General features: G+C 42.6%; 1 protein-coding gene across 2 annotated transcripts in view; it reads right to left on the reverse strand.

The window, feature by feature from the left end:
- ANKDD1B (ankyrin repeat and death domain containing 1B) overlaps positions 1–21,114 on the reverse strand; it is a 38,386-nt gene extending 17,272 nt beyond the window's left edge. For both annotated transcript variants that reach the window (XM_050944604.1, XM_050944603.1), the window contains exons 1-7: positions 20,792–21,114; positions 14,523–14,626; positions 12,746–12,844; positions 4,113–4,211; positions 3,914–4,018; positions 2,747–2,845; positions 1,229–1,327 (exon numbers count right to left, since the gene is read on the reverse strand). In XM_050944604.1, the coding sequence (XP_050800561.1) occupies positions 1,229–1,327; positions 2,747–2,845; positions 3,914–4,018; positions 4,113–4,211; positions 12,746–12,844; positions 14,523–14,626; positions 20,792–20,885 (699 nt within the window). In that variant the 5' untranslated portion in view covers positions 20,886–21,114. The remainder of the gene's footprint in view (positions 1–1,228; positions 1,328–2,746; positions 2,846–3,913; positions 4,019–4,112; positions 4,212–12,745; positions 12,845–14,522; positions 14,627–20,791) is intronic.
- Between the last annotated feature and the right edge of the window lie 5,718 nt (positions 21,115–26,832).

Raw genomic sequence — 26,832 nt, forward strand, 5'->3', positions numbered from 1 at the left:
TTCCTCCACCTAGGAGCAGCAGGGACATGTTGCAGCTTCTGGGGAGCCACATGGAGCCAGGCAGAGAGCCTGCTGCCAATCAAACCCTATTGAAGATCAGAAATATTGGTTTATAGAGCTTTCCAGTTGGTAAAGTGCCAGGTAACACAGCTTTTATTGTAATCTGAATTTTTCAATATTAGCATTCAGATACAATGGTGATTAACAACAAACATTTCTAACACGAACAAGCTACTATTTAACATTTTAATGAGTTCTTGCGTTTAAAAAAACACCCCATGCTAATACAGAGTTACAACAGCTTGCAATGACTGACTCCTAGAGTAAAACATTACCATCAAGCACAGATCACAAATGCCAGAAACTATTCCAAATCACCATATTCACTGCAGTATTAAAAATTTCTAACTCTACTGCGCTTGAACTCTGGGTGATTTTTTTGTTGTTGTTTTAGTAAATTTAGTGTTTGTGAAAGGCACCACTCTGACAACTCTGGAGGCGGAAGTTCTCTATTCATCCACAGAAGAGAGCAGGTAAATAAAACGCAGGCGGCAGCACTCCAGTCACACTACTCTGCCAACAGAATTCAGCTTTGGGCTATGCTTCAAAGTTAGGTTGACATAGATATGTTGGTTGGGAGTGTGAACCACATTCCCTCCCCACGGCCAACTTAGCTATGTCGACCTAACCCCAACTGTAGATGCAGCTCTGCTGCTAGAAGAAAGCTTCCATCAACCTACCTGCTGTGGTTTGGGGAGGTGGTATTCCACATCAGAAGGGACCACTCCTAGGAGTGAAGTCTCTATGTCTGTTTAGTCTATGGCCTCTCCGCTGAGACTACAACATGGAGTTCAAGCTGTTAGAGAGATTTTTGTGATGCACATTCCATTACGAATTGGACTGATCCAACCAATTCATTTCAGATGCACCACAGACTGGCCAACAGAGAGCATCTTTAAGACACTACTGAAGTGAGTTGGATTCCAATCAGTGACCTTGAGAAAGACTATTGCTTACTAGTCATTCTTCTTCAACAATGGAGCTCTAGGTCTAGAGGGAACTCCAGGAATTCAAGGTTTGTGCTGATTAGCTTGACCACCACAGAAATGAGATTACTTTTACAGATATTTGTAGGTTCTGGGTATTTTTTTAATACTTTGTTTTCACTTTGTCTTGCGCACTTTTCACCTTTATTCTTTATCTCCCTCAGCAGCTTCTGTGTCCTTACCTGATTGAGTTCATTTATTTCTTCCCATTGATTTAACAGAACTTCCAGCACCTCACAGTGACCATTTTTAGCAGCTAGATGCACTGCTGTGTTTCCCTCCTGTAAATGAAAACAGCCAGAAACATAGTGTAAAGCCCAAATTAAGTAGAACGTGCTGCAATTAATAAAAACAACCACCTATGGACTGTGGACAAGTACTTTAATACAAGGTCCTATGGCCCCTTCCTCCAGCATGCATAGAAGGGATGCAAACCTAGTGAAACCACCTCCGTATGCGACAGACAGGAAAGAAGCAGCTTTATAGAATGTTCTGACGTAGCCCTAATTCTAAGGAAGTCCTTCCATGTGTGCACAGAGGAAGCCACGTTAACAAGGGGGAAAGGAGCTCTGAGGATTTAATGGATGTCTCAATATCTCTTCAATTTCTCTCCAGTTCTCAGGACTTCCACTGATGTAAAGGCCTGAAATTCCTACCTATTCTGCAAGGGTACAAAATCACAGTCCCTGCATGAACAATTCAGAAGAAAATCCATGAAGTAAATCTTGGAACGTCCAGTGAGTTTTTCAATAGGTTTCTCCATGGAAGGGGACTGGGCCAAGCCTACAGTCCCTTGAAAAACAATGTAAAGATTAAGGGCCAAAACCTGATCTTGTGAAATTAGGCATAGCTCCATTGAAGTCATTGTAGCCATCTTCCCCCTGCCGACATCATCCCTACTATATAAAATTTAAAAAAGGAAAACAACTAAAAGCAGCTCACAGAACTAACACGGCACTGGCCACCCATCACCTTGCTTGCCCGGCTTGCATATTATACACAGCCTTCTCCTCCCCCACCATTATGGTATTTTCTGTTTGGAATGTAAGCTAATGGATGCTTATCTATCCAAAGTACTCATAGAGCCCTCATTTCTATAGTATCTGAGGTAGGAGAGTGTTGTTATTACAGATTTTTACATTTGACAGATGGGCAGCTGAGCCACAAGGTGACTAAGAGCCAGTTATTTAAAGTTGTTTGGGCACCTAAAAAATGCAGTCAGTCAACCAGTGAGCTTTCCAGAAGTTACATCAATGGGAGTTATGCTCCTAGACACCTCTCTGCATCATTAGGTACCAAAATGTCTTGAAAATCTGGCCCTTTGGGACCTGCCCAAGGTCACACAGGAAGTCTGCAGCAGAGCAGGGAACTGAACCCAAGTTTCCCGAGTCCTAGGCTATGCACTAGACCATCCTTCCTCTCCAAGCATTAGAAAGCTGAACTTCAGATGGGATCACGTCTCCTATTAATACGCATACAAAACCTTACTGGCAATAATCACTGACAGCTCCACTATTCTCTCTGGATTACTGAAAATGGCTGTGCTTGTCTGTCTACATTTCATATACCACATCCAGTACCATGGTATCCGAACACTGTGTATGAGTGTATGACTTTCAGTTACACAAGTAATTACACTGGGGTCAGTTATGACTCTTCAGCACCCTTTATCTGGATTTGTATGGAAAGGGGAGGCTTACCTTGTCTTTTTCAGAGGTGAACAGCTTGAGAGAAATCAGACTGTAGATCATTTCAACATGGCCTTTTTCAGCTGCCAGAAGAAATGCCCGTTTACCTTTCTAATAGGAAACAGTCATCGGAAAGGTTTCATTACTAAAAATAAAAAGTCACCTTGTTGCAGAAATTTCACCAATTATTAGAAGAGCCATGTCATACGTAGGTGCACATATATTGTGAATAAATATTTACATGTCATATGCACAGGTAAACAAAAAACTGGAGTCTAGATCCACCCATGAAGGGGAAAAAAGAAGTAAAATGTCTTCAGTGTAAAATCTGGATTAAATAGTTTAAAAAAAAAACATTTGTAAACTGACCAGAAATCCTGAATTAATGACACTGGAAACAGAAGCTGTTCTTCAAATACTTAATATTTAGCCATTACATCTTCCCGAGATGCAAATATTGGTTGGAAAGATTATTTCACTAATGTTTGTAAATCATTTTTGAGCTCCTCAGAAAGAGGCACTCTAAAAGTCCAAAAAAGTATTATTTTTGTTATATGCTGTATGTGACCAGAATTTTGAAAACAAAGCCAGTTCTAGATACCACTGAAATCAAGAAGGGTGGGAAAGGGAGAGAGGGAATTAGAGCATTTTTATTCATCTTAACCCACCATAGTAGTTACAACGGTGTCCTAGGAAACTCTCCTGAAACAATACTGTGGGAATTGCCTTTCCAGATCAGGCCATCTAGCCAGCCACCAATGGGATAGCTAGATGCTTCAGAGGGAGATGCATGAAACTCCACAACCAACAATTATGGAATAACCTGCCCAAAGATACCTCAGTGCAAACGGAGGGTGCTTAGAACCTTGCACAATCAGATTATCATGGCCCGCTGGTTTCAAAGGAAGATATAGGAGCTCAGCACTCAATATGATCAGATCCTATATGACTACATTCCCGTGTGCAAAGATAAAAATACACCACTTGGCTAGGTAAGCCCTCAGTGCAGGATCTTGACACAGGAAGGTCAAAGGGCTAATCGGAAAAAGCTCAGGTCTGTCCCTGAAACTCCAGAAAATCCAAGGAGTCTCTGTGTGATGCAGGTCATACTGTATTTCACCTCACAATGTGAAGAAAACAACCCCCTATATTTTGTAGGTAACTAGACACATACTGTACCTCATTTGGCTTGTTTAGGTCCTTCAGCTGAAGTTCCTGGAGAAGATAATCCACTATGTCAACGTTATTGTTCAGAGCTGCAAAGTGCAGGACATTCATTCCCTCCTAAGGAAAACACAAGCCAGTTCTGTAAGATTATATTACACTTCTTCTCGAGATGAATATGTTTAGTGTTGGTTAAAATTTGTCATCAACAAACCTGGTCTGTAGCCTTTTGGTCAGCACCTGCTTTAACTAACGTTCGCATTATGTCTAGGTTTCCAGACCAAGCTGCAAGATGAATCGCCATCAATCCGTGCTTCAAATAAAATTAAAAAGGCAGAAATTACCATTAAAATACTCCAGACTATCATTCAAACTGAACTATATGATGTTATATGATTAATGTGCTGAGTTGACTCTGTGGCACAGGCTCTAGGGCACCCCATTAACACTAGGGGTTCCCAGACACTGGGGTTCCCAGACACTGAAGGACTAACTGTGGATAATATAGCCATAATTTTTCCAGGTGAATAAAAGTTACCTCTTTTAATTTTCATTCCTTTGTCCTGCATTTCTTCATCTCTGATAAACCTCTTTGTGCCTCCCCCTCCTCCCTCACTCCCACCAAAGGAATATATATCAGGAGCTTCTAATCTCGCTTTCCTGGCACCATTCTCATAGGTATTCTGTCTTTGGTCCTCCTTGAGTCCCCGATCTCCCTTCCTTTATTAGCACTATTATTATTTATACCGGAGCCTCAGTCATAGACCAGGACCCTATTGTTCTAGGTGCTGGACAGACACACAACAAAAAGACAGCCCCTGCCACAAAAAGTTGGTAATCTAAGGGTATGGCTACACTTGCAGTCATACAGCGCTGCTGCGGGAGCGCTCTCACGGCAGCGCTTTGATGTGCAAGTGTGGTCGCAGCACCAACGCTGGGACAGAGCTCTCCCAGCGCTGCAGGTACTCCACCTCCTCATGAAGATTAGCTTACAGCATGGGAGCCGCGTTCCCAGCACTGGGGCAACGTTTACACTGGCGCTTTGCAGAACTGTAACTTGTTGTGCCCAGGGGTGTGTTTTTTCACATCCCTGAGCAAGAAAGTTGCAGCGCTGTAAAGCGCCAGTGTAGCCAAGACCTAAGTATAAGACAAGACACAACCGATGAATTCAAACAGTTTGGAGAAACAATAAGGCAATCACCTAATGGCTATGTCCTGCCACCAACCTTTCCCTGTTCAGTCCTACCCCTTGTTCTCTGTCACAATCACACTCCATCTCCCCTCTGCAAAGCAAACTAGGCTACTTGTTCCTCAATCTGTGATCCTAGTTCTCTGAAGACAGTGAGAAGAGAGACAAGCAGGCTACACAAGAGGATTGTTAAAGTCCTCCAGAGCCATACAGCCAAAGAACTAAGAGATTAAACAAGTCTGTTTCAGCAGTAAAGGTGAATATGACACAGGGACATATCTCTGGGACTGCATAGGGGAAAAAACATCAGAATCAAGGGGTCTGCTGTGGAGATCTCTGGACTCAGAACTTTGAACAGATGTGTGTAGTGATTTGCTATTATGCTTATGCTTCCCCTGCCATAGGGATATAATCACGCTGTATCAAGGATCACTGCCAAATTGAAAGTCACATTTCTATCTGAAAATGTTGGATCTGCCTCTGTTGCAGTCGATACTTAAAAAGGCTAGTGTAGAAGTTAGAGAAAAGTAATTATTTTACTCTATTTTTTCCCAGCTTGTCAACTTTGTATTTCTGTGTATAGTTAGTTTCACTGTATTGTTGATGATACACCTTCTTCCCCAGAGTCTACAACAGGATGCAGGGACTACGTCATATGTGTTAGTACAGCATTCAGCATAATAGGTCTTTGACTGAGCCTGTGGCCTCGGGGTGCTACTGTTATATTAATATTAAACAATGAACAGCGGCAACAGAGCTGAAAGTGAATGTGGAACAAGCATCACCCACTGTGCACACGTAAAGAAAGGGAGTAGACGGGCGGGATTGTGACAAAGACCTTTCTAAGCAAACATGGAGGCAGAAAAAAGCTTAATTTTTTTTAAAAAGGAGTTTTACAAACCCACAATTTCACACCATACTATTCACAAGGAGCTCACTTAGAATACAGGCTTACGTAAGAACTAAGAATAGCCATACGGTATCAGACCAAAGGTCCATCTAGCCCAGTATCCTGTCTTCCGACAGTGGCCAATGCCAGGTGCCCCAGAAGGAATGAACAGAACAGGGAATCATCAAGTGATCCATCCCCTACTGCCTATTCCCAGCTTCTGGCAAACAGAGGTTAGAGACATCATTCCTGCTTTAAAAAAATTGTCACTTTAATCATAAAAGTCCCCATCCTTGCAACCTGTGTGCATGTGCTTGACTTCAGCAGGATTAGCTACGTGCTCAGAGTAAAACATGTGATTAAACGTTTGCAAGATGGGGTCATTAAAGTGTACCTTTAATCATTGCTGGAATCTACCTCTCTGAACACAGCTGTACTTTAGAGGGGGCTGGTGTAAAATGAAGAACAATATTATGTTTATTTCCAAGATTTTAATTTTTTTTCAACTTAAATTTTTACACAAACAATGATTTTTAAGAACACCTTGGACCTTACTGTTATTTATTTGGAATATTATTTACTTGGAATGAAGATGAAATTCATACCAGATTCAGAAACAAAGTCAGAACATTTGATATATCACAGAATTTCTTATTAATTGCAAGCTACAACTGACTGCCAAAGAGTGCATGAGTTATCTACAAAGTGCATTACATTATATGGATTTTAAATTTCTATCTGTAAAGTTCAATTAATAACGATGGGGAAAATATTTCCATGGGGTTTTGGTGGAGGGAGAACTAGGGGATTACCAATATTTGCTAATTAAATTAATTAAAAACTAATCCTTTCAAGCCTAATTATAATCAGAACAAGACGCTGAGGGGCATGTTTAATGAGGCCACTAGCATACACCTTTGTAATTCCACAGCCTTATGATGCACCCAAAAAATGTTAATGATCCCATAAAATTTTTTTAATGATTTTATTGCTTAAATATACTTAAAACAAAGCTCAGAGAGAGATATTAGAAAACAGTTTACTGCTGATGATAGCTTAATACAGTTTAGATACAAGTTATACAAATACAGAAGATACATACTTGGAATTAATCTACATTACAATTACATATATTAGGGATTATCTCCAAGAACTCATGTGTGACATGTGAGGTCCCAGAAGACTGGAGAAGAACAAACATAGCACCTATCTTTAAAAAGGGGAACAAAGAGGATCTGGGAAAATATAGACCAATCAGCCTAACTCCAACAACTGGGAAGATACTGGAACCAATTATTAAACAATCAGTCTGTAAACACCTAGAGGATTATAGGATAATAAGGATTAAGGAAGGACAAATCATGCCAAACCAACCTAATTTCCTTCTTTGTCAGGTTTGGCCTAGTGAATGGCAGACAGAGTTGTAGAGGTGGTATATCTGGGCTGGTCTACACTAGGCGGGGAAATCGATCTAAGATACGCAACTTCAGCTACATGAACAGCGTAGCTGAAGTCGAAGTATCTTAGATCGAGTTACCTACCGTCCTCATGGCACGGGATCAAGGTCTGCGGCTCCCCCTGTCGACTCCGCTACTGCCGTTTGCGTTGGTGGAGTTCTGGAGTCGACGGGAGCTTGTTCGGGGATCGATATATTGCGTCTAGATGAGACGCGATATATCGATCCCCGAGAAATCGATTGCTACCCACCGATATGGTCAGTATGGCGTGTCCTCTGATTTACTAAGGCTTTTGACACAGTCCTACATGACATTCTCATAAACAAACTAGAGAAATGTGGTTCAGGTGATATTACTGTAAGGAAGGTGCACAACTGGTTGAAAGACTATTCTCAGTATTTATTAATGGCTCACTGTCAAACTGGGAGAATGTATCTAGTTGGGTCCTGCAAACGTATATCCTGGGTCCAGTATTATCCACATAACCCTATTACCCTAGATCATAGCTAGCTCGAGTACAGCTGCAGCACCAAGGGTGGTCGCACAGTCTAGCCTCCCGTGTACAATCCTGCCCAGGACCCAGGGTACACCCTTAAGCGGCTAGTCCATGCTACTGCAGCTACCTGCAATTGTTACTCAAGCTAGCTGTGATCTAGCTCATTCAAAACTGACTTAGGCACATCTACATGTGCTGCAATCACATCTCATAACCGCAGTGTAGGCAGATCCTTAGTCATTGGTATGGAGGACTATTGTCCAAAGCCAGCTGTCCACCACTAATAAAATTGATCTGTTAAGGTTATTATATTACAGTTGTAGTCATTTTAGAACTTTTCATATTAATCATACACATGGGTTTCAGCTTGTCAGACAAAAAGGTACAATCACACAGCTAATTCGCTATGAACATTTTGGGTTCAGAATGATAAGACTTAATTGTCTTTCCTGATGGCATAAATATTTAAGTTTCTAAATGGCAACTCTGTTCAGTTTCTCATCCCTGCTTGCAAGTGATTCACAATAAGGAAATCTCTGAGCTGTAATAGAAGTTGAAGTCTATGGGATATACAGAAGTTAACTCAGTTGAAGACTCTGGCAACAGTGGACAATATTGCTCTGGTGGTTTTATCTCTACCTTTCAAAAAGATCCCTGCAGATGCTCTAGGTTAATTGCTCCACCATGCTAGAGTCTCGTTCACATGGGGCGCTGCAGGATTCTATTCTGTCTCACCTTTTCTGTACTGTACGTATACTGACAGGGGAGAGGGGGAAGACAGTTTGGAAGGCGCAGATATCAGTATGCAGATGACACTGAGCACCAGGTCTCTCTCTCACTGAGCCCAAAGGGTATATTATCTTTGTTTTTCCAGTACCTGTCCAAGGTAGGGGGCTTGGAGTAGAACAAAATGGCCAAAACTCAAACCAGGCAGGACGGAAACGATATTGGTTGATTGGAGAAAAGCATCTGAAGGGCACGGCAGGGATAGCGTCTGCCTCCTTGACTGAGGTGGTGTTTATCCAAGCCTTTGTCAAAAAGGTACACAACTTAGTGGTCCTTCTAAAGCCTCATTTGCCTTGGAGTCCCAGGTGGTCTTGGTGGCCCAAGTGACTTTTTCCATCAACATCTTACACAATTTTTCTTGAATGTGGATCTTGTAACAGTTATTTGTGCCTTTTGACCTGCATTGGAATATTGTATAACATTGCACATGGGGCTACTCTTTAAAGACCACTCAGAAGCCATAGCTGGAGCACAGTGCAATACTAGCGATGGGAAGCACCAAATATTGTGCTGGTTTTTTATTCACTTCCAAGTGTTGCTATTGTTCTTTATATATAGCTTTAATTAAATATAGCTGCTTTTACATGCCACTAGTGACTAAAGCTATGAGGATAGTTGTGATAAATCTACTGTGTAGACTGCACATACATTTTTAATCTAGGACTCTAGAAACCCAATCCTGCCTCAGTTGAAATCAAGGCCAAAACTCCCATAGACTTCAATGGAGCAGAACGCTCTGCAGAACAAAAAGCAGTTGTATTGCCAATGTCTGCAATAGTAACAAAAAACCCAGGTAAAATGGGGCTAGTGAAAAGTTAAGAGTGACGTCTTGGCACTTTTTCCTGATCAAACTAATCATTCCATTCTTCCCCTCGCTACCTCAGTCTGGATTCCCATTTGCAACACAGAGCCAGGATTTGTGTGATGTAACACGATAGCCCATATGCCAGGCAGCCTCCTTTCTCCCTCTGGGACACTTCACTGCCTTTAAAGTGTTCTAGAATGCCTAACTTTTGGAACATATCCTGCTATGGCATTTTTTGAAGCCTATGAATATCACATGTTGTGGAAGAGAGGGGTCACACAAAGAAGCACTCACATATTTCACAGATAATTATTTTTCCTTCTAGCTCACAACCAGCTGTAAGGAGTAGCCTCCTCCCAGGTCCCTCATTGTGGCCTCAAGGCAGCCTTGCAAGTAGCCCCTTGCCTCATTTTCCCTTTGGGTTCTCAGTAATTCCAAAGAAGCACACACTCAAGTCCATAATATAATTTATTAACCAAACATAATACAAAAGTCTCCAAGAATAGTCCATATCACCCCAGTGCAAGTAGGTGTCATAAACAGACAGTTAAGGGTTAATAGAACAGGAGTACTTCATGTCTCTTTTGCCTGTAAAGGGTTAACAAGTTCAGTGAGCCTGGCTGTCACCTGACCAGAGGACCAATCAGGGGACAGGATACTTTCAAATCTTGAGGGAGGGAAGTTTTTGTGTGTGCTGTTAGTGTTTGGTTGTCGTTCTCTCTGGGTTCTGAGAGTGACCAGACGTGCAACCAGGTTTCTCTCCAATCTCCCTGATACAGGTTCTTATAGATTCAAAATAGTAAGTACTAGGTGATAAGGTGAGTTAGGCTTATGTTTGTTTTCTTTATTTGCAAATGTGTATTTGGCTGGAAGGAGTTCAAATGTGTATTTGGCTGGGAGGAGTTCAAATTTGTATTTTGCTGAAAGGATTTTAATTTGTACTTGTATACTTAGGCTGGGAGGGTATTCCCAGTGTCTATAGCTGAAAGACCCTGTAACATATTCCATTTTAAATTTACAAAGATAATTTTTACTGTTTTTCTTTATTTAATTAAAAGCTTTTCTTGTTTAAGAACCTGATTGTTTTTTTTATTCTGGTGAGATCCCAGGGAACTGGGTCTGGATTCACCAGGGACTTGGTGGGGAGAAAGGAGGGAAGGGGGAGAGAAAGGTTGATTTCTCTCTGTGTTAGGATTACTTTCTCTCCCAGGGAGAGTCTGGGAGGGGGAGAGAGAAGGAGGGGGAAAGGTGAATTTTCCTCTCTGTTTTAAGATTCAAGGAGTTTGAATCAGAGTGATCTTCCAGGGTAACCCAGGGAGGGGAAGCCTGGGAGAGGCAACAGTGGGGAAAAGGGTTTACTTTCCTTGTGTTAAGATCCAGAGGGATTGGGTCTTGGGGATCCCCAGGCAAGGTTTTGGGGGGACCAGAGTGTACCAGGCGCTGGAATTCCTGGTTGGTGGCAGTGCTACAAGTACTAAGCTGGTAATTGAGCTTAGAGGAATTCATGCTGGTACCCCATCTTTTGGACGCTAAGGTTCAGAGTGGGGAATTATACCATGACAGTAGGCATTAAAAATCATATATCCTCTTAGCCATTCACATAACACATAGCACTTTCCAGTGCCCTCTGCCTCACCCAGACTCTCTGTCAGTCCTCCTCTATCCCTCTGTCGACACAGCCACCCCACCCCTCCTTCTGGGGTACAACACCACTCTTCCTAGTGGGAACTTCCACAGCCTCTTCATTGGGGGCCTCTCATTGTTTCTCTGGGCCCCAGCTCTCCAGTAAGGAGATATCAGTGGGTCATTTACTCTACTTCTCTCCCTTCCTTCAGCCCTCTTTGGCCCTTGGCTCCAGCCCTCTGTCTTAGAGCGAGCAGGATGTCACTCTGCTGTTTCTCCTGCTTTTAGTGCTCTCCAGCCCTGGCTCTCTGGCTTGGGAACACCAGCCAGCAATCCTCTTGCGGATCTCCTGCCTTCATCCTCTCCCAGGAGGAACCTTCTTTCTCTGGTAGCTCTCATCTCCTGCTCTGTCTTCTGACTTATCCTGTCCCCTCTGATGCACTGGATCTCACCAGACCTCTTAGAGTATCCTAGATGCTGCCCCACCCTCTTAAGTGGCCCAACTGGGAGCATCGGGACAGTAACAGGGTTGCTAGTCCCGTTCCTCTTAATGGCCCAGCCACCCTGTTACTCTCGCTCGTAATCAAGATTTGCACTCTTAGAGATGGTTTTGTTTTAGTTTAGAAAAAAAAAGTATAAAACAGGAGAAGTCTTGCATGAAAAGGGTATAAATATTTCTAGAATTTTCATAAAAACATCTCTAATATAACTTTTTAAGAACTCCAAAACCACTCTGTTGGGCTCTTTAACAGGAATGAGAAATTCTAGAAGACAGGACAGAGACAGGGGCTTAAAATGTTGGTTTCATTTTTTAAAAATTACAACATCCAATTATTCATAGAAATATTGTCATGAATTACAAGTCATAACTTATAACCCAGCTGTTAGGATGTATACATTTCCCTTCAGTGTTTGTAAGTCAAACATTGCAGCACTGTGTTAGTATATGGGAAGACAGTGAAACAAACCAAAACAAAATTGAAAATGGCTAATCTATTTTCACCATATCCAAGCAGAATGAAGTACAAAAAGTAAACAAACAGATATCAGGTGAAAAGTGAATTGCATGTTAAAAACTCTTTCCATTTGAAATCTGTTCATTCTTAGTAACCCATAAGGAGTTTTTGCTTCATTAATATATGGGCTGGATCTCCCACTGTGCTGCAGCCACTCTGCCTCATACTGCCGGCCAAAGTGGCTCTAAAACTGACAGTCTAACCACCCACCCCAGTGCAGGGAGTCCTTTGATGGCATAGAGACAGCATAGTGACTACTATACTACTCCCCTCTCAGCTGCCAGAGTAGGGGTGTATGGTGGAGGGAAGGGGCCATGGCCAGTGGTTATCTGTTCTCCAGTGATCCCTGGTTGCTTTGTCAGCCCGTTGGGACTATTGGTGGTGTAAATTAGAGCAGTCTAACAGCTGCTCTAATTACCAGTTTGGATCCTTGTGTAACACACCTACCCTAGGATTGGGGAACTGCACTGATGGTGTTAAATCATCTTTACACACACAGAGATACCCCTCCTGTGCTGTACTGTTGCAACTGTAGCAGCCAAGGGTTCAGACCATGTTTTTGATCTGACAGTAGTGGTTTGCTTACCTTATCTGCAACATCCACTCTTGCTTTGTGATGGAGAAGAAATTCCACAGTAGATATATGATTTCCTGCAACAGCAAAATGGAGAGCTGTGCGCTGCAGCTGAAATAAAACAAGCTTGGGTGAACAGGTATGTAATATAGTCATTTTTATTACACAAATAATCAGGATTTCGGAATCCTTTGATCAAAGCTCCCCAACACACATTCATTTGCATGTTATCTGCCAAAATTTGCCATTATCTGTACTTCTGTTCCCTTGTATCTAAATTAAATATTGTGTTTAATGAAATCTAGTAGAACCAGAGTACATTCTAATCTCTTCCCTGAAACTCACTAACGTGTCATAAACAGGGTTTAAGTAAACACACATTGCTTAGAGAGAGGAGATGTGCTGTGCAGAAAACATTCATTTTCACAATTTCTATTTTACTGTTTGATTTTAAAAGCAAAGATTTAGGTGATATCTATACTATGAGAGCTATGCAATAGCTGTAGACCAGGCCTAAGATTTATGTAATTTGATTTGTTTCTTGGTGATATCCTGGTTGCTACATATTTGTTTTTGATTTTATCTCTGTAATGCATGACTCGAATGCTCCTCTTACTTCGTATTAGTCACCGTTTCAGTTTGGTCTGTTGTTTATGCAAACAAAGGTTTCCATCCTTCAACCTTCAATAAATAACTTTACACGTGCAAATAATCTGGAGGAGTTCAGTGGGTCTACCCATATGAAATAGGCTTGGTCTGCACTTAAAAATGAGATCAACCTAGTTACATCGCTCAGAGCTGTCAAAAATTTCATGCCCAGAGTACCATTAATATCAGTATGTATTGATGGAAACAATATTCTTATTCAAAAGAATGTAATTTTAAAAAGATCCTTTTTCTCTTTCTTTTCTGAAGGAGGACTCAGGAATACAGCTGCAGGTACTCTTACTTCCCCAGTTTCAAACCAATGATGTGGAAAAGGAGGCACATTTTTTTCAGAACTTGTGATTAAGTATTAGGACGCGCTAAGTTAGACAGCTTACACCTAAAAGTTTGATGCAGGCTGGCGACCATTTGTACCAACCCCCTGGATGGGCTGTCCAAGGGGAGTGAACTGCTGTGGCACTACAGGGGGACACTCTTTGTTACTGCAGGATGCCCTGGACTAATATTCTTCTCCATGAAATGCTGCAACACCTTGTGTAGAATTTTCTAGTCCAAATTTAGATCTACACCAAAAGGCTACAACTCTTGTTGACACCAATGGAGTTCCATCTGCTTGCACCAGGTCTGAATTCTGACCTCACTTTGTAGTCACAGAATACAAGTGCAGTCACGTTTCAGCACACACTGAACAACACAATTCTTTATGTGTATTTAAATCTGCAAATCATTTCACAAGAACCAAAAATGCGTGTGAGGTTAAGTATACCCATTTTACAGATGGGGATATTGAGGCAGAGATTAAACTAATTGCCCAAGGTCACAGAGTATCAAGATTATAATTCAGAAGTTCCTGGTCCAACTCTATACACTGTCCACTAGACCTGTGAATTACTGATCACCCTGCACTCTTGTTAAGTGCAAGTGGAGGGCACTCTTCACTTCACAAGATTTGGGCACTCAACTGGACACCTGAAATACTACTTGTTCAGAGAATTTTCTACAAGGTATCTTTATCCTCCTCCTCTTGCGGTCAAATACACTAGTACTTTTGAGATTTCACTTAGTGACCATACACAAGGCATATTTCTGGTAATTAAAATGTCATACAGTATTTTATACTCACTGTATTTACAGCATTAATGTTAACATTCTTCCTAAGTAACTTCTCCATGGTTTCCAAATTGTTCATTTTAGCAGCGTGCTGAAATTCTCTCTCATGTGGTAACACTGTAGAAAATGTGACAAAGTAGTTTATGGTATTTAAGAAATAGTCATAAAAAACTTAAATGACAACTCTACTTTGTTCAACATCTTCATTAATGATCTGGATGATGGGATGGATTGCACCCTCAGCAAGTTCGCAGATGACACCAAGATGGGGGGAGAGGTAGATAAGTGGAGGGTAAGGATAGGGTCTAGAGTGACCTAGACAAATTGGAGAACTGGGCCAAAAGAAATCTGATGAGGTTCAACAAGGACATGTGCAGAGCCCTGCTCTTAGGATGGAAGAATCCCATGTATTGCTACAGGTTGGGTACTGACTGGATAAGCGACAGTTCTGCAGAAAAGGACCTGGGGATTACAGTGGATGAGAAGCTGGATATGAATCTGCTGTGTGCCCTTGTTGCCAAGAAGTCTAATGGCATATTGGGCTGCTTTAGTAGGAGCATTGCCAGCAGATAGAGGTAAGTGATTATTCCCCTCTATTCAGCGCTGGTGAGGTCATATCTGGGGTATTGCGTCCAGTTTTGGGTCCCCTACTACAGAAAGTCCAGTAGAGGGCAACAAAAATGATTAGGGGGCTGGGGCACATGGCTTATGAGGAGAGGCTCAGGGAACTGGGCCTAATTAGTCAGCAGAAAATAAGAGTGAGGGGGGATTTGACAGCAGCCTTCAACTACCTGAAGGGGGGTTCCAAACACGATGAAGCTAGGCTGTTCTCAGTGGTGGCGGATGACAGAACAAGAAGCAATAGTCTCAAGTTGCAGTGAGGGAAATCTAGTTTAGATATTAGGAAAAACTATTTCACTAGGAGGGTGGTGAAGCACTGGAATGGACTACCTAGGGAGATGGTGGAATCTCCATCCCTGGAGGTTTTTAAGGCCCAGTTTGACAAAGCCCTGGCTGGGATGATTTAGTTGGGTTTGGTCTGGCTTTGAGCAGGGAGTTGGACTAGATGACCGCAGCAGGTCTCTTCCAACTCTAATCTTCTATGATTCTACTCCCCTTACCTCCTGTTGTGATACGCACATCTTGTTTCAATATTCTATGTGAATTATTTGCTTTTTATCATGGAATTATTGTTACAACATTACATTCCCCGCCCCCCCCAGGCATCTGGTTGATCTCTCTAGTTCCAATTCTTTAAGAACAAATAGAAATATAATTTTCACAGCACAAAAATATCATTAATTGCACTTTACATCATTTATATAGTTCCCATCAACCACATGGGTCCCAGGGTGCTTTACAAATTTAACAACCAACAGTACAAAATTACAGGAACTATTTCACTCATTCTTTTAAATACAGCCACCTTGAGAGTGAAACACAGCAATTGTTTGAGAGACAAGGTGCATGAGGTAATATCTTTTATTGCACCAACTTCTGCTGGTGAGAGAGACAAGCTTTTGTAAGCGCAAATGCTTGTCTCTCTCACCAGCAGAAGTTGGTTCAATAAAAATATTACCTTATTCATCTTGTCTCTCTAATACCCTGAGACTGACACAGCTACAACAGCATTGCATACACAGCTATTTAACAGAACACACCACCAATCTCCACAACACTGTGGGGCAGGAACTGATGCATGCATACAACCAAGTAAAACTGACAGAGGAGTTTAAGTAGAAAGAAGGTGATTACCTACATTGGAATTTGACTGGGACACCTGAGAGAATACAGTATTCCGATTCTTGGAAAATTCATGAGATTTACTGGAGCTTAAGACCTTGGTTTTATGCCTCACCCCAAAAGAGAGAATCTCTAGCAGCAAAGAAACCTGGGGAAGCTGGGTTTTTTGGATACAGTATTAACAAAACCACTAGGCACCCACTTGGTCAGCTGTGACAAAACTATTAATATTTAATAAACTCAGAAAAGAGATTTCAAAGAGTGAGCATTAAACATCAGTCTAGCTAAAATAGAAGTCTAAGGCCATGTCTACACTCACAAGCTTACAGTGGCACAACTGTACCGATAGAGCTGTGACACTGTAAGGTCTCCCATGTAACTGTGTTATGCCGACAGAAGAGAGCTCTCCTGTCAACATAATAAAACCAGCTCAACAAGCAGTGGTTGCTATGTCAGTGGGAACGTATCTCTCACCAACATAGCACTGTGCACACAAGCACTTATGGCGGCAAAACTTTTGTCGCTCAGGGGGTATTTATTTCATCCCCCTGAGCGACAAAAGTTTTGCTGACAGAAGTGCTAGTGTGGACATGGCCCTATACACTTCTCTGTCAGCACACCTCTTTCCTAGCGCAATAGATACAGATAACGAACCTTTAGCTGTTAGGCTAAATATCATAGAGACCAGATATCTAACAGGGAACCAGTTTGGAACTGTCACAGAGAGGACAGTGCTACCTACTGAACCACCAGCACCACTTTCTGCAGCAACTACTCGTTTCCTAGAGATCTTCTATCCAAGCCCTGACCCACTGCATTCTTGCTTAGCTTGAGGTCTAGTGAGATCACAGCTTGAGGTAGAATGATTTCAGGCTACCTTCAGGGAAAGCAGCACCCACTTAACTATATCTTATCTTTTATCCAAGAATTATCTTTCTGGGAATAATCCACAGCCATAGTGGACAAAACAGACATTCAGCAGGACAGTTCCAAAGCAATGTATTTATTATAGGCTTTTCTATGGCAATGTCACAGCAGTATCTAAGTACCACACAATGAATATATTTTTCCACACAATATCCCTATGAGGCAAAGAAATATCATCTAACAGATGGGGCAAAGACCAAGAAAATCAGCAAGATGCAAACAAAAGTGCATTTCAGCCTAAGAAGTTATCCAGCCATGCTTCACCAAAGCTGTGATATTACTGTAATGTGGAGTTCCCCTCCATGCTAAGTGCATGTCTACACATACAGTGCTGCAGCAGTACCGCTGTACTGATGCAACTGTGCCGCTGCAGTGCATCTGGTGAAGACACTGTCATGTCGGCATAATAAAGCCACCTCCGTGAACGGCAGAAGTTATGTCAGCAGGAGAAGCCCTCCTGCCGACGATGCGCTGTGCACAGGAGTGCTTATGTCAGTATAACTTATATCGCTCAGGGGGCTGGTTTATTCACACCTCTGAGTGATATACATTACATCGACATAACCTGTAGTGTAGACAGTCTAATTCTCCCTCTCACCTGGAGTCCTGAAGTCTGAATTTCTCAGTGTCACATTAATGAATTTTCAAGAGATCTTAATGTAAAAAAACATTCCATTCTGTTCACACTGTGCCTGGGATAAAGAGGAGTAAGATTGATGAGAGAAACAGTACAGGAAGCAATAACCTGCACAGAAACAAGAAAAAAATCTTGTTTGGAAGACCAAGCCTACAAACCCCTATACTTCTTCCATTGCCACATTTAATCATTATTTCAGCACTAATGGACCTGATTCTCCTTTACCTACATTGCTGCAAACAAGCAATAATTCTATTGAACTCAAGAGCTGAAAGAGAGGTCCTTTGGTATGCTCACTGTGTGGAAGAAGGCAAGGACATGTGGTATGGGTTTTTAACCAGGCTACATCTTTGTCAAATTACATCCAAGGTTCTCATCAGGGGACAGCCCAGAGCAGTCACTCACTCCCCTTTGATCATTTGTCAGTTCATGGAGGTTTCCACTGCAGGAGGAGCCAATCATCACACAAGGAGGGTGTCTGTGAGCTCCACTTGCCTGCTAGCTCTCTCCCACTTTTGGGGGAAGAGGCAATAAGGGCGCTCAACCCCCAGCCAGCATCGCTGCCAAGTGCGTTGGCAGGGTGGTCCACCAAGGTAATGCCCCAGCCCCTGGTTTGCATTTGCTCCCAGTAGGTTAGACACAATGCCCCCATCTCATAAGAAGATGCCCTTGGGATTCCTACAGCATTACCTTTTTGGATCTGGAGCCTAAATCAGCCAGTTCCTGCACTGGGTACCTGCCAAAAGTTGGAACAACTAAATGACTCCCATGCAGGTTCAAGCTGTGACCTTTGGGAGGGGAGAATTCCAGCCTTCTGGCTGTCCAACATCCAACCCCTAGGTTTCACTGGGAGGAAGGGAAACAAAAACAAAAAACCCAACCAGCTTCACTCAATCTGGTATGGGGAAAAATTCCTTCCTAGCCCCAAAGTGGCAACCAGCACAGCCCACAACGACATAGGTAGCAGAGGAAGGATGGGTGGACTACTGGAAACCAACAAACGGGAAGTGGCTCTGAGCACTTGGGTTTTATTAAGTCCAAATCTCCTGGCTCCAAATCATTGGCCAAATCACAGGAGACTGCAGCCTATCCTGAAGTTCTGTTGGAGCTGGAAATCTCCCAGGACCCAGCCCATCTTGTCCTTTTGCCCTCTTCTATTGCAGGAGCCACTAAAATACATCCCTCGCTAAGCTTGAGGTCCGCATTGCTTCAGCATTCTCTCTTGGAATGGTTTAGAGCAGGGGTAGTCAGTTATTTTGTGTCAAGGTCCAAATTTCTTAGTCAAGGTCCGGACTCCAGAGAAAATAATAAGAAACCAACAAAAATGATAATAATTAAATAAAGATTTCAGGGTCTGTTCAGAAGTGTCTGGCAGTCCGGATTTGGCCCAGGGTCCACCTATTGACTACCCTGGTTTAGAGTTTGAATAATTAATCTTTCCATGCTTGTCTCACTTTTAGTTTCCTGCCATGTTATCCACAATGATAAAATCTCTCATTACCCTGCAGAAAATACAGTATGTTTTGCAGGCTGAACAGAGTTTAGCTGGTTGAATAGTGGAGGAAGAGGGTTCCAAGAAGCTATGTTTTTTCATTTACTCAATTTTTTGGTGAAATTTTTCATTTTTGAATTTTAATTTTTTCAAGTTTTTGTCTTTTCCTCCAAATCCTCTCTACTTTTTTCCTATTTGGCATTGAACTTCAGGAAAGGAGAGAAAAAATGAAAAAGACATTTTAAAATTGAGAACATTTCCAATGTCTAAAAAAGGGCCATTTTCCTATTAAAAAATGATTCACTTGACAAATTTCTGCCAGCTCTTATAGTGATATTACTTGACTTATCAACTATACCTTATTCTATAGCACCATTTCCCACCTAACTTCAAAAGCCTCTCTGCATGGGCTGCAGACAGGAAGCAGGATTTTACACCCCTGGAGACTGCTAAAGTTTTACCATTGACTGCAATGGGGCCAGACAGTCACCCTTTCATAGTTGATTTGGGCCCTGATTCTGCAAAATGTATGTATGTGCTTCAAGCATGTGAGCAGTCTCACTGAAATCAGTGGGATTTCTTATGTGTTTCAAGTTAAGTGTGTGCACAAGTGTTTGCAGGTCCAGGGACTTGGATTGTAGATGGGCCAAAACCAGAGCCCCTGATTCTCATTATAGCAGACTTGTAAAGACCTGAAGGGCTCTGATAGATACTCAGTGTGCATTATTTTTAATGTACATAAAATTGTACATAGTTTGATTACTTCCTTCGCTGCTACCCTTGGTATGTTCCTTGCTTTGGGGCAAAAAGGAAAACACAAGAATGGACCTAATAACCTGACTGCTTCACTTGCATGTTGTATCTTGTTCCCACACCCTTTATCTGCTCCTCCTCTAGTTCAGAAGGTAAGCTCTCTGGGACAAGGTGTGTGTCATGCACTCAGAGCCTCCTGATTAGATGCTACTATACCTATATCACAAATTAATAATAATCCCCCCCAAAATGGTGGGAGGGGAGGGAGTTCAGACTTGTAGCCAAACTTTATAGCTCCGCTCCAATTTCCACAGTGGGCCAACCCAGAACTGCAGAGCCAAACGCCCCAGGCCCTTGGGAAAGTCTGGATCTTAACTGTGCAGCGTGACCCCGCGTCTAAAGGGATCGGGGAGGGAACTTCGGTCAGCTTGCTCCGGTTTCTCTCAGTCCAGGTTCAGGAAAACACCTCCTGCAACGGATCTGACGGGGACTGTAAAACGTGTCTCCAAGAGATGCAAACGGCCCGGTGCAGAGCCGAGGAACAGCCTCTGCCTAGTCTAGTTGTCTAAAAGCAGGTCCTGCCTGCTCCTGCAGCGGGGCTGCTCTCTCAGCTCTCCCGCCTCCCGCCCGCCCCGCAGCAGCCGGGACACCTTGCCCTTCTGCGGTTTGCCCGCGGCGCGATCCCCGCTGTGGCCGCGCAGCGCCGAGCCCCAGCCACGCGCTCACTCACGCGTCTCGTCGTCGGCTGCGGGTATCTCCGCCGCCGGCTGCGTTCCATCCTGTCTGGGGCCCAGCGCGCCCAGGAAATCGCTCAGCGCCTTCATAGTGCGGCCCCACGTTCTCTCCTTTGCCCTCCAGGGAAGCAGCCGCCTCCAGGCAGGGCTCTGGGGCTAGTTACTCAGCAAGGTGCGAGGAGGGAGGTGCCCGCTGGCAGCAGCGCCCCGTGTGCGCAGGAGAAGCATTTGACTTTGACTTGTTTTAAGTGCACAAAAAAAAACCGGTTGGTTAGGGTTGTAGGTTGTTATGATGCGGGCTATAACCGAGAGGCAGCCAGAAGGAAAGGGCCACCCTGCCCTCCCAGCCCAGGCTGTGGGGCACACAATAGTACTAGTGAGCTGCCCAAACCGTGCCAGGCACCATCATAGTACAACTCCTATCGCCCACCTCTCACGCACCAGCTTTACTGCCTCCTTGACAAAAGGAAAATATTTAAATCACTTTAAATAAGGCAAGCAGAAGCAGTAAATAACCAAACACTTGATATTGCCCAGGCAACAGAGTCCATCTAATTGCTGCTCACTGTGCAAAGTATGACGGTGTCACTTTTATCTGGCCCTCCCCATATTAGTCTCTTTTCATACATTTAAATCAATAATGTACGTTCATTGTCTAATACAATGGGTCCTGAGGGTATGCCTACACTGCAATAAAACACCCATAGCTGGCCCATGTTGGCTGACTCAGGCTCACAAGGCAGTAAAATTGCAGTGTAGCCATTCCACCTGGGCTCTAGCCTGAGCAGGAACACACTGCAATTTTACAATCCCACCCTCTGAGTAAGCTGATCTGGGCCAGCCACAAACATCTTATTACACTGAAGACATACCTTAAGTGTTACCAGGGCCGGCTCTAGCCATTTCGCCGTGGCAACCGGCAGAGCGCCCCCCACGGCATGCTGCCCCAAACACGCGCTTGGTGCACTGGGGCCTGGATCCGGCCCTGAGTGTTACAGTACAAATAAGTAATAACTGTGTGTGAAAATACCGACTTTGTACATGCAAGCTGCTGTGCTTCTACAAAGTCAGCACATGGCAGTACCACCAAACTAGGTCTACTCCCCACTACTACTTTGATCTACTTTAGTCATTCTTCATATATTATTTTATTGGTGAATACCCTTTTGTTATAGAATTGTGACAAAGTAGGACTGTTCTTAATGTGTTCTTTGAATACTGAGTGGGGAGTATTGACCTGAGAAGGATGCAGGGGAGTTTGGCTGTGACTGTCTGCAGTAGGGATGGGAGACTTGCTTTGAGGGAGGATAGAGCAGGTAACATGAGAACTCAGGAGCGGGGTTGGAGCCAGATGGCACCTTTGCCCAGGAAACTGCACAAAGGCCGGGGAGAGGATGAGTGAGATGGCTGGAGGGAGTTTCTGTTTGGAGCTGGTAGGGAAAATGGAGGGGAGCCCAGATGGGCCTCTGGCTTCCCAACGGGTCTCTGGCCTCTCTGCCCCCCCAAGATGGACCTAACTGAGAGGGGACCTGTTGTCTGTACCTGCAAGACCTGTATTGGACTGTGTTCCAGTCGTCTAAATAAACCTTCTGTTTTACTGGCTGGCTGAGAATCCTGGTGAATCGCAGGAAGCCGGGGGTGCGGGGCCTTGTCTCCCCCACACTCCGTGACAAGAATATAGAAATTTTCTTTTAATGTGACTTTTTAAAAACATGAATATAGCATTCGGTAATATTAATATTGTTAACTTGGTATTGGAAAAACTACCTCAAGCTGTGCAAAAATATAATTCATCTATCTTGTGTGGTTGAAGGCACTTAAGATTAAATATTTTTGCCTCTGGCTATTGAATTAAGTGCTAACATTTCAAAAGCTTAATTGTCTTTTTCTTTAGAAAATATAAACATGAATTTACATAGCATGTTTCACCTGTGACTCTCACAGTGGTTTACAAATTAAGTATAGAATCCAGAAGTCTTGGCTACTAGTCTCATGTTCTAATCACTATGCAATGCACTATTTTACATTTTTTTTTCGGTCAGCTGGCTTAAATCTTTCCAATACAGTCATGCTGAAGTGCATACATAATCTTTAAATACGATAAACCTAGGCCTAATGAGAGGCAACAGCATCAACCTACACATCAGAGATGATAAAAAAAATGAATCTGTGTGAAAGTAAACATCTAAAGATGAGAATGCATGACTTACCATGTCACAGCTGAATCACAGAGATTCTGCTTTCAGTTGCTTAAAATTCCTATGAGTCAGGTGTTCCAGAATAATTTCTTTTGAGTAGGAGACTTATCTTTGTATTGTACCTGGCACTGGTAATTTAATATAGGTCTTAGTATTCCTTTTCCAGAGTAAAACTCAAAGAAGAGTAACTACTTAAACAATAAGGTTTACCTTGTGAAACTGGCACCACTGACGGTAGGGATTTGCAGCTTCATAAAGAACCAGGGGTAGAGTTGAGTATAGAATCCAGGAGTGCTGGCTACTAGTCCAAGGTTCTAACCAGTACCTACAGCACCTCTCTGTCATCTGAATTAATGCTTCCATTACAGCCATGTCATAAGTGCTCGAACTTTGAAGATGATAAAACCAGAGCACCAAATGAGGTGATCTCACCATGGAATTCACCAGGCTGGTGACCATTTCAGAAGGCTTCAGCATCTTCCAGAAGACTGAGTGAGTAGCTGCCAACAGTACCAAGGCAAAGGGATAGCTATTAATCTCCCTCATACTGTGCCCCTAGACTAGAGCCAGGACTTTGCATCTCATAGCCCCAGAAGCCCCTTCTCTCTCAGAAGCACCAGGGTCTATCTATGAGAGTTGAAGGCATTAGTTTATATTAAAAAAATTGTGGCCAAGCTAGTAATATTAGGCAGAGTGGTGGTTGAGGATAGGCTATTAAAAAGGAAAGGGAACAAACACAAACAAATAATAGAAAGCTAAGTGAACCTTGGGTTGCTTTTCAGAAGGATTATGGGATGGGAGCAAATGTTGCAGGAGCACAGATTATTTGATTTTGATAGGGAAATAAAAACGTTTAAGTGTATGTGATTCAGAACCATCAAATCATGCACACACTATTAGCCAGTGTAACAACAGGGCCTTGTTATCCTGGTTATTGGTATCCTTCTCTTCCTCCTCACCCTGTCTCCTATGATTTCTTATACCCATTTGTTGTGTCTTGTCTTTAATCAGAGTACAAGCTCCTTGGAGCAGGGCAAATCTCAACAAAGATGCTTAAACAGAGTTTAGCACAAAGGAGCCTGATCCCAACTGGTGCTGCAGTAATATAAATAATGATGTGAAATGGGGGCATGGCTGCGAGATCCCTCAGAACACAGGCATCCAAAAGGAAATCTGTTCCTAACCCCAGGGCATCTGTACTGAGCCCCCTTTGAGCTACTCCCCAGACCTCTCTCCTGGCAGCATGACTCTTGACAGACATCCTCTACATTTGCCTCCTTTGGGATAGAAAACAGAGAGAAGGATTTCAGTTGATTTGTAAATACAGCAATAATTTCAGTGTATGGGTCTGCCAGTAGTTCAGGAGTAGAACTGCTGTCCACACCTTTGGAGCTACCATCAAAGTTGAGTGGCTTTTGGAACTGGGGGGAAAAGCAAAACTGGTTGTAATAAACCCTATCATCTCAATTTTGGAAGAATCAAATGCTTTCCAAATCTCCAATCTGATCAGGTATGTGGGTAGGTGCAGAAGGAAGGTGACTGACTGGACCCCTAGCATATTCAGGAATCCAACTACAGCAGAACTCTGTTTATTCGATCGAATTGGGATCTGGGCCAAATCGGATAGTCAAAATTGGATAAACTGAAGAATGGGAAAGTGCAAAGCTGCAGTGCCATCTAGTGGCCACACGAGAGATCACCTGCTTCTGGATCTGTGTGCGCTGGTTGTTCGGTTAATACAGATAGCCAGATAATGGAGGGTCGGATAAAAGGGATTCTGGTGTAATGGACTCTGGACATTTAAAAGAAACTACACGAAGTTAGTCATAGTATTATCAAATGATGGTGAGATATTCTGTAGGTAAGATTAGGATGACACTTCAGAACTTAGAAGTAAAAAGCAAATGACAAACTTACTGTAGATATGTGTTAAATTGAAATGTGTTAAATATCTGTTAATTTACATGATAACTGAAACCTGCTTTGTTCTTCAGAGGACCTCCTCTTATGTTTGTGCTAGCCATACTAAGTATATGCTTCTCCCAACAAATTCCCTCCAAACCATCATGTTCGGCTTGTTGCTTTTTTGTTTCTCTTCTTCAGAAGTAGCAGTGCAAAGTATAAACTCTTCATGCCTTTCACGACTAGGGCCATGAAATATTCACCCTTCACTCAGTCACTTGCAACTAAAAGAAAAGGAAATTCAAGAAGAAATGTTCTTTTTATCATTTTAAATTAAAAGGAAGAAACTCATTGTACAAAAGCTGAGTGAAAGAGGCACAGAACTAAAAGTAAGGCATATTGAGAATGGAGAACGGTTCAAGATTTCCATTCTACACCAAGATTAGCCCTCTCCAAGCCTTTCCTCTTACATGGATATTTGGTGGTATCAACACAAGGGGACAATGTGGTACAGATGAAATTACTATAATGTGGGTACACAACTGGTTGAAAGACTGTACTCAGAGTAGTTACCAATGGTTCACTGTTAAACTGTGATGGTGTATCTAGTGGGGTCTCTCAGAGGTCATTTCGGGGTCTGGCAATATTTTTGTCTCTGACTTGGAAAATAGAGTGGAGAGTATGCTGATAAAATTTGTGGATAACACCAAGCTGGGAGGAATTGCAAGCACTGTGGAGGATGAGATTAGAATTCAAAATGACCTTGACAAATTAGAGAACTGAGCTGAAATCAACAAGATGAAATTGGATAAAGACAAGTGCAAATTACTTCACTTAAGAAGAAAATAAAATCATATCCCCAACTGCAAAATGGGGAATAACTGGCTAGGCAGTAGCACTGCTGAAAAGGATCTGGGGGGTATAGTGGATCACAGATTGAATATAAGTCAACAAGGTGATACAGTTCCAAAAAGGGCTAATATTCTGGAGTATATTAGCAGAAGTGTTAACTGTCCCACTCTACTCAGCAGTGGTGAGGCCTCAGGTGTAGTTCTGTGTTCAGTTCTGGGAGTCACACTTTAAGAAAGATGTGGTGATACTACAGAAAGTCCAGAGAGCAACAAAATGATAAAAGGTTTAGAAAACTTGACCTATGAGGAAAGGGTAAAAAAACAAAAACGGGGCAGGTTTAGTCCTGAGAAAGGAAGACTAAGGGAAGACCTGACAATAGTCTTCAAATATACTAAGGGCTGTTATAAAGAGGATGGTGATCATTAGTTCTCCATGTTCACTGAGGGAAGGACAAGAAGTAATGGGCTCAATCTGTGGCAAGGGTTAGATATCAGTGTAGCTATGCTCTGGAATAGGCTTCCAAGGGAGGATGAGGAATCCCCATCATTGGAGGTTTTTAAGAACAGGTTGGACAAACATCTGTCAGGGAAGGGGTATATTTGGTCTTACCTTAGCGCCGAGGCTGGACTTGATGATCTCTCACTGCCCCTTACAGCCCTACATTTCTATGATCTCTACCACTGCTTAGACCCATGAAAGCTAACTTGTCTATACAGGGCTTCCTGGATGTTAACAAGAGCAAATTTCAGGTTAAGATCTTCAGTCACTACCTGTATACCAGGAATATTTAATTTAAAACCAATGAGTTCAATACTTAGCTATACATAGAAATCTGTGTGTGTGTGTATTATTTATAAAAGAGAGAGATTAGAAGTGAAAAAATGAAATTTATCTCTTCTTCACAGTGTCACCTCACTGAATTTTTAAAAAAGATGTGCACCTGTCAGATGCTACAATCTTGCAAATGACTTCCATTAAAAAAAAAAAAAGTGACTGCGCCTTCTCTAACAAACACATAGCAAATTGTGTGTGTATAAATTAAAAATCCTAAACAAAAACACTCTCCTGCACATACTTCTTTTTCT

Source organism: Gopherus flavomarginatus, chromosome 3 (assembly GCF_025201925.1).
Source record: "Gopherus flavomarginatus isolate rGopFla2 chromosome 3, rGopFla2.mat.asm, whole genome shotgun sequence".
Lineage (NCBI taxonomy): Eukaryota > Metazoa > Chordata > Testudines > Testudinidae > Gopherus > Gopherus flavomarginatus.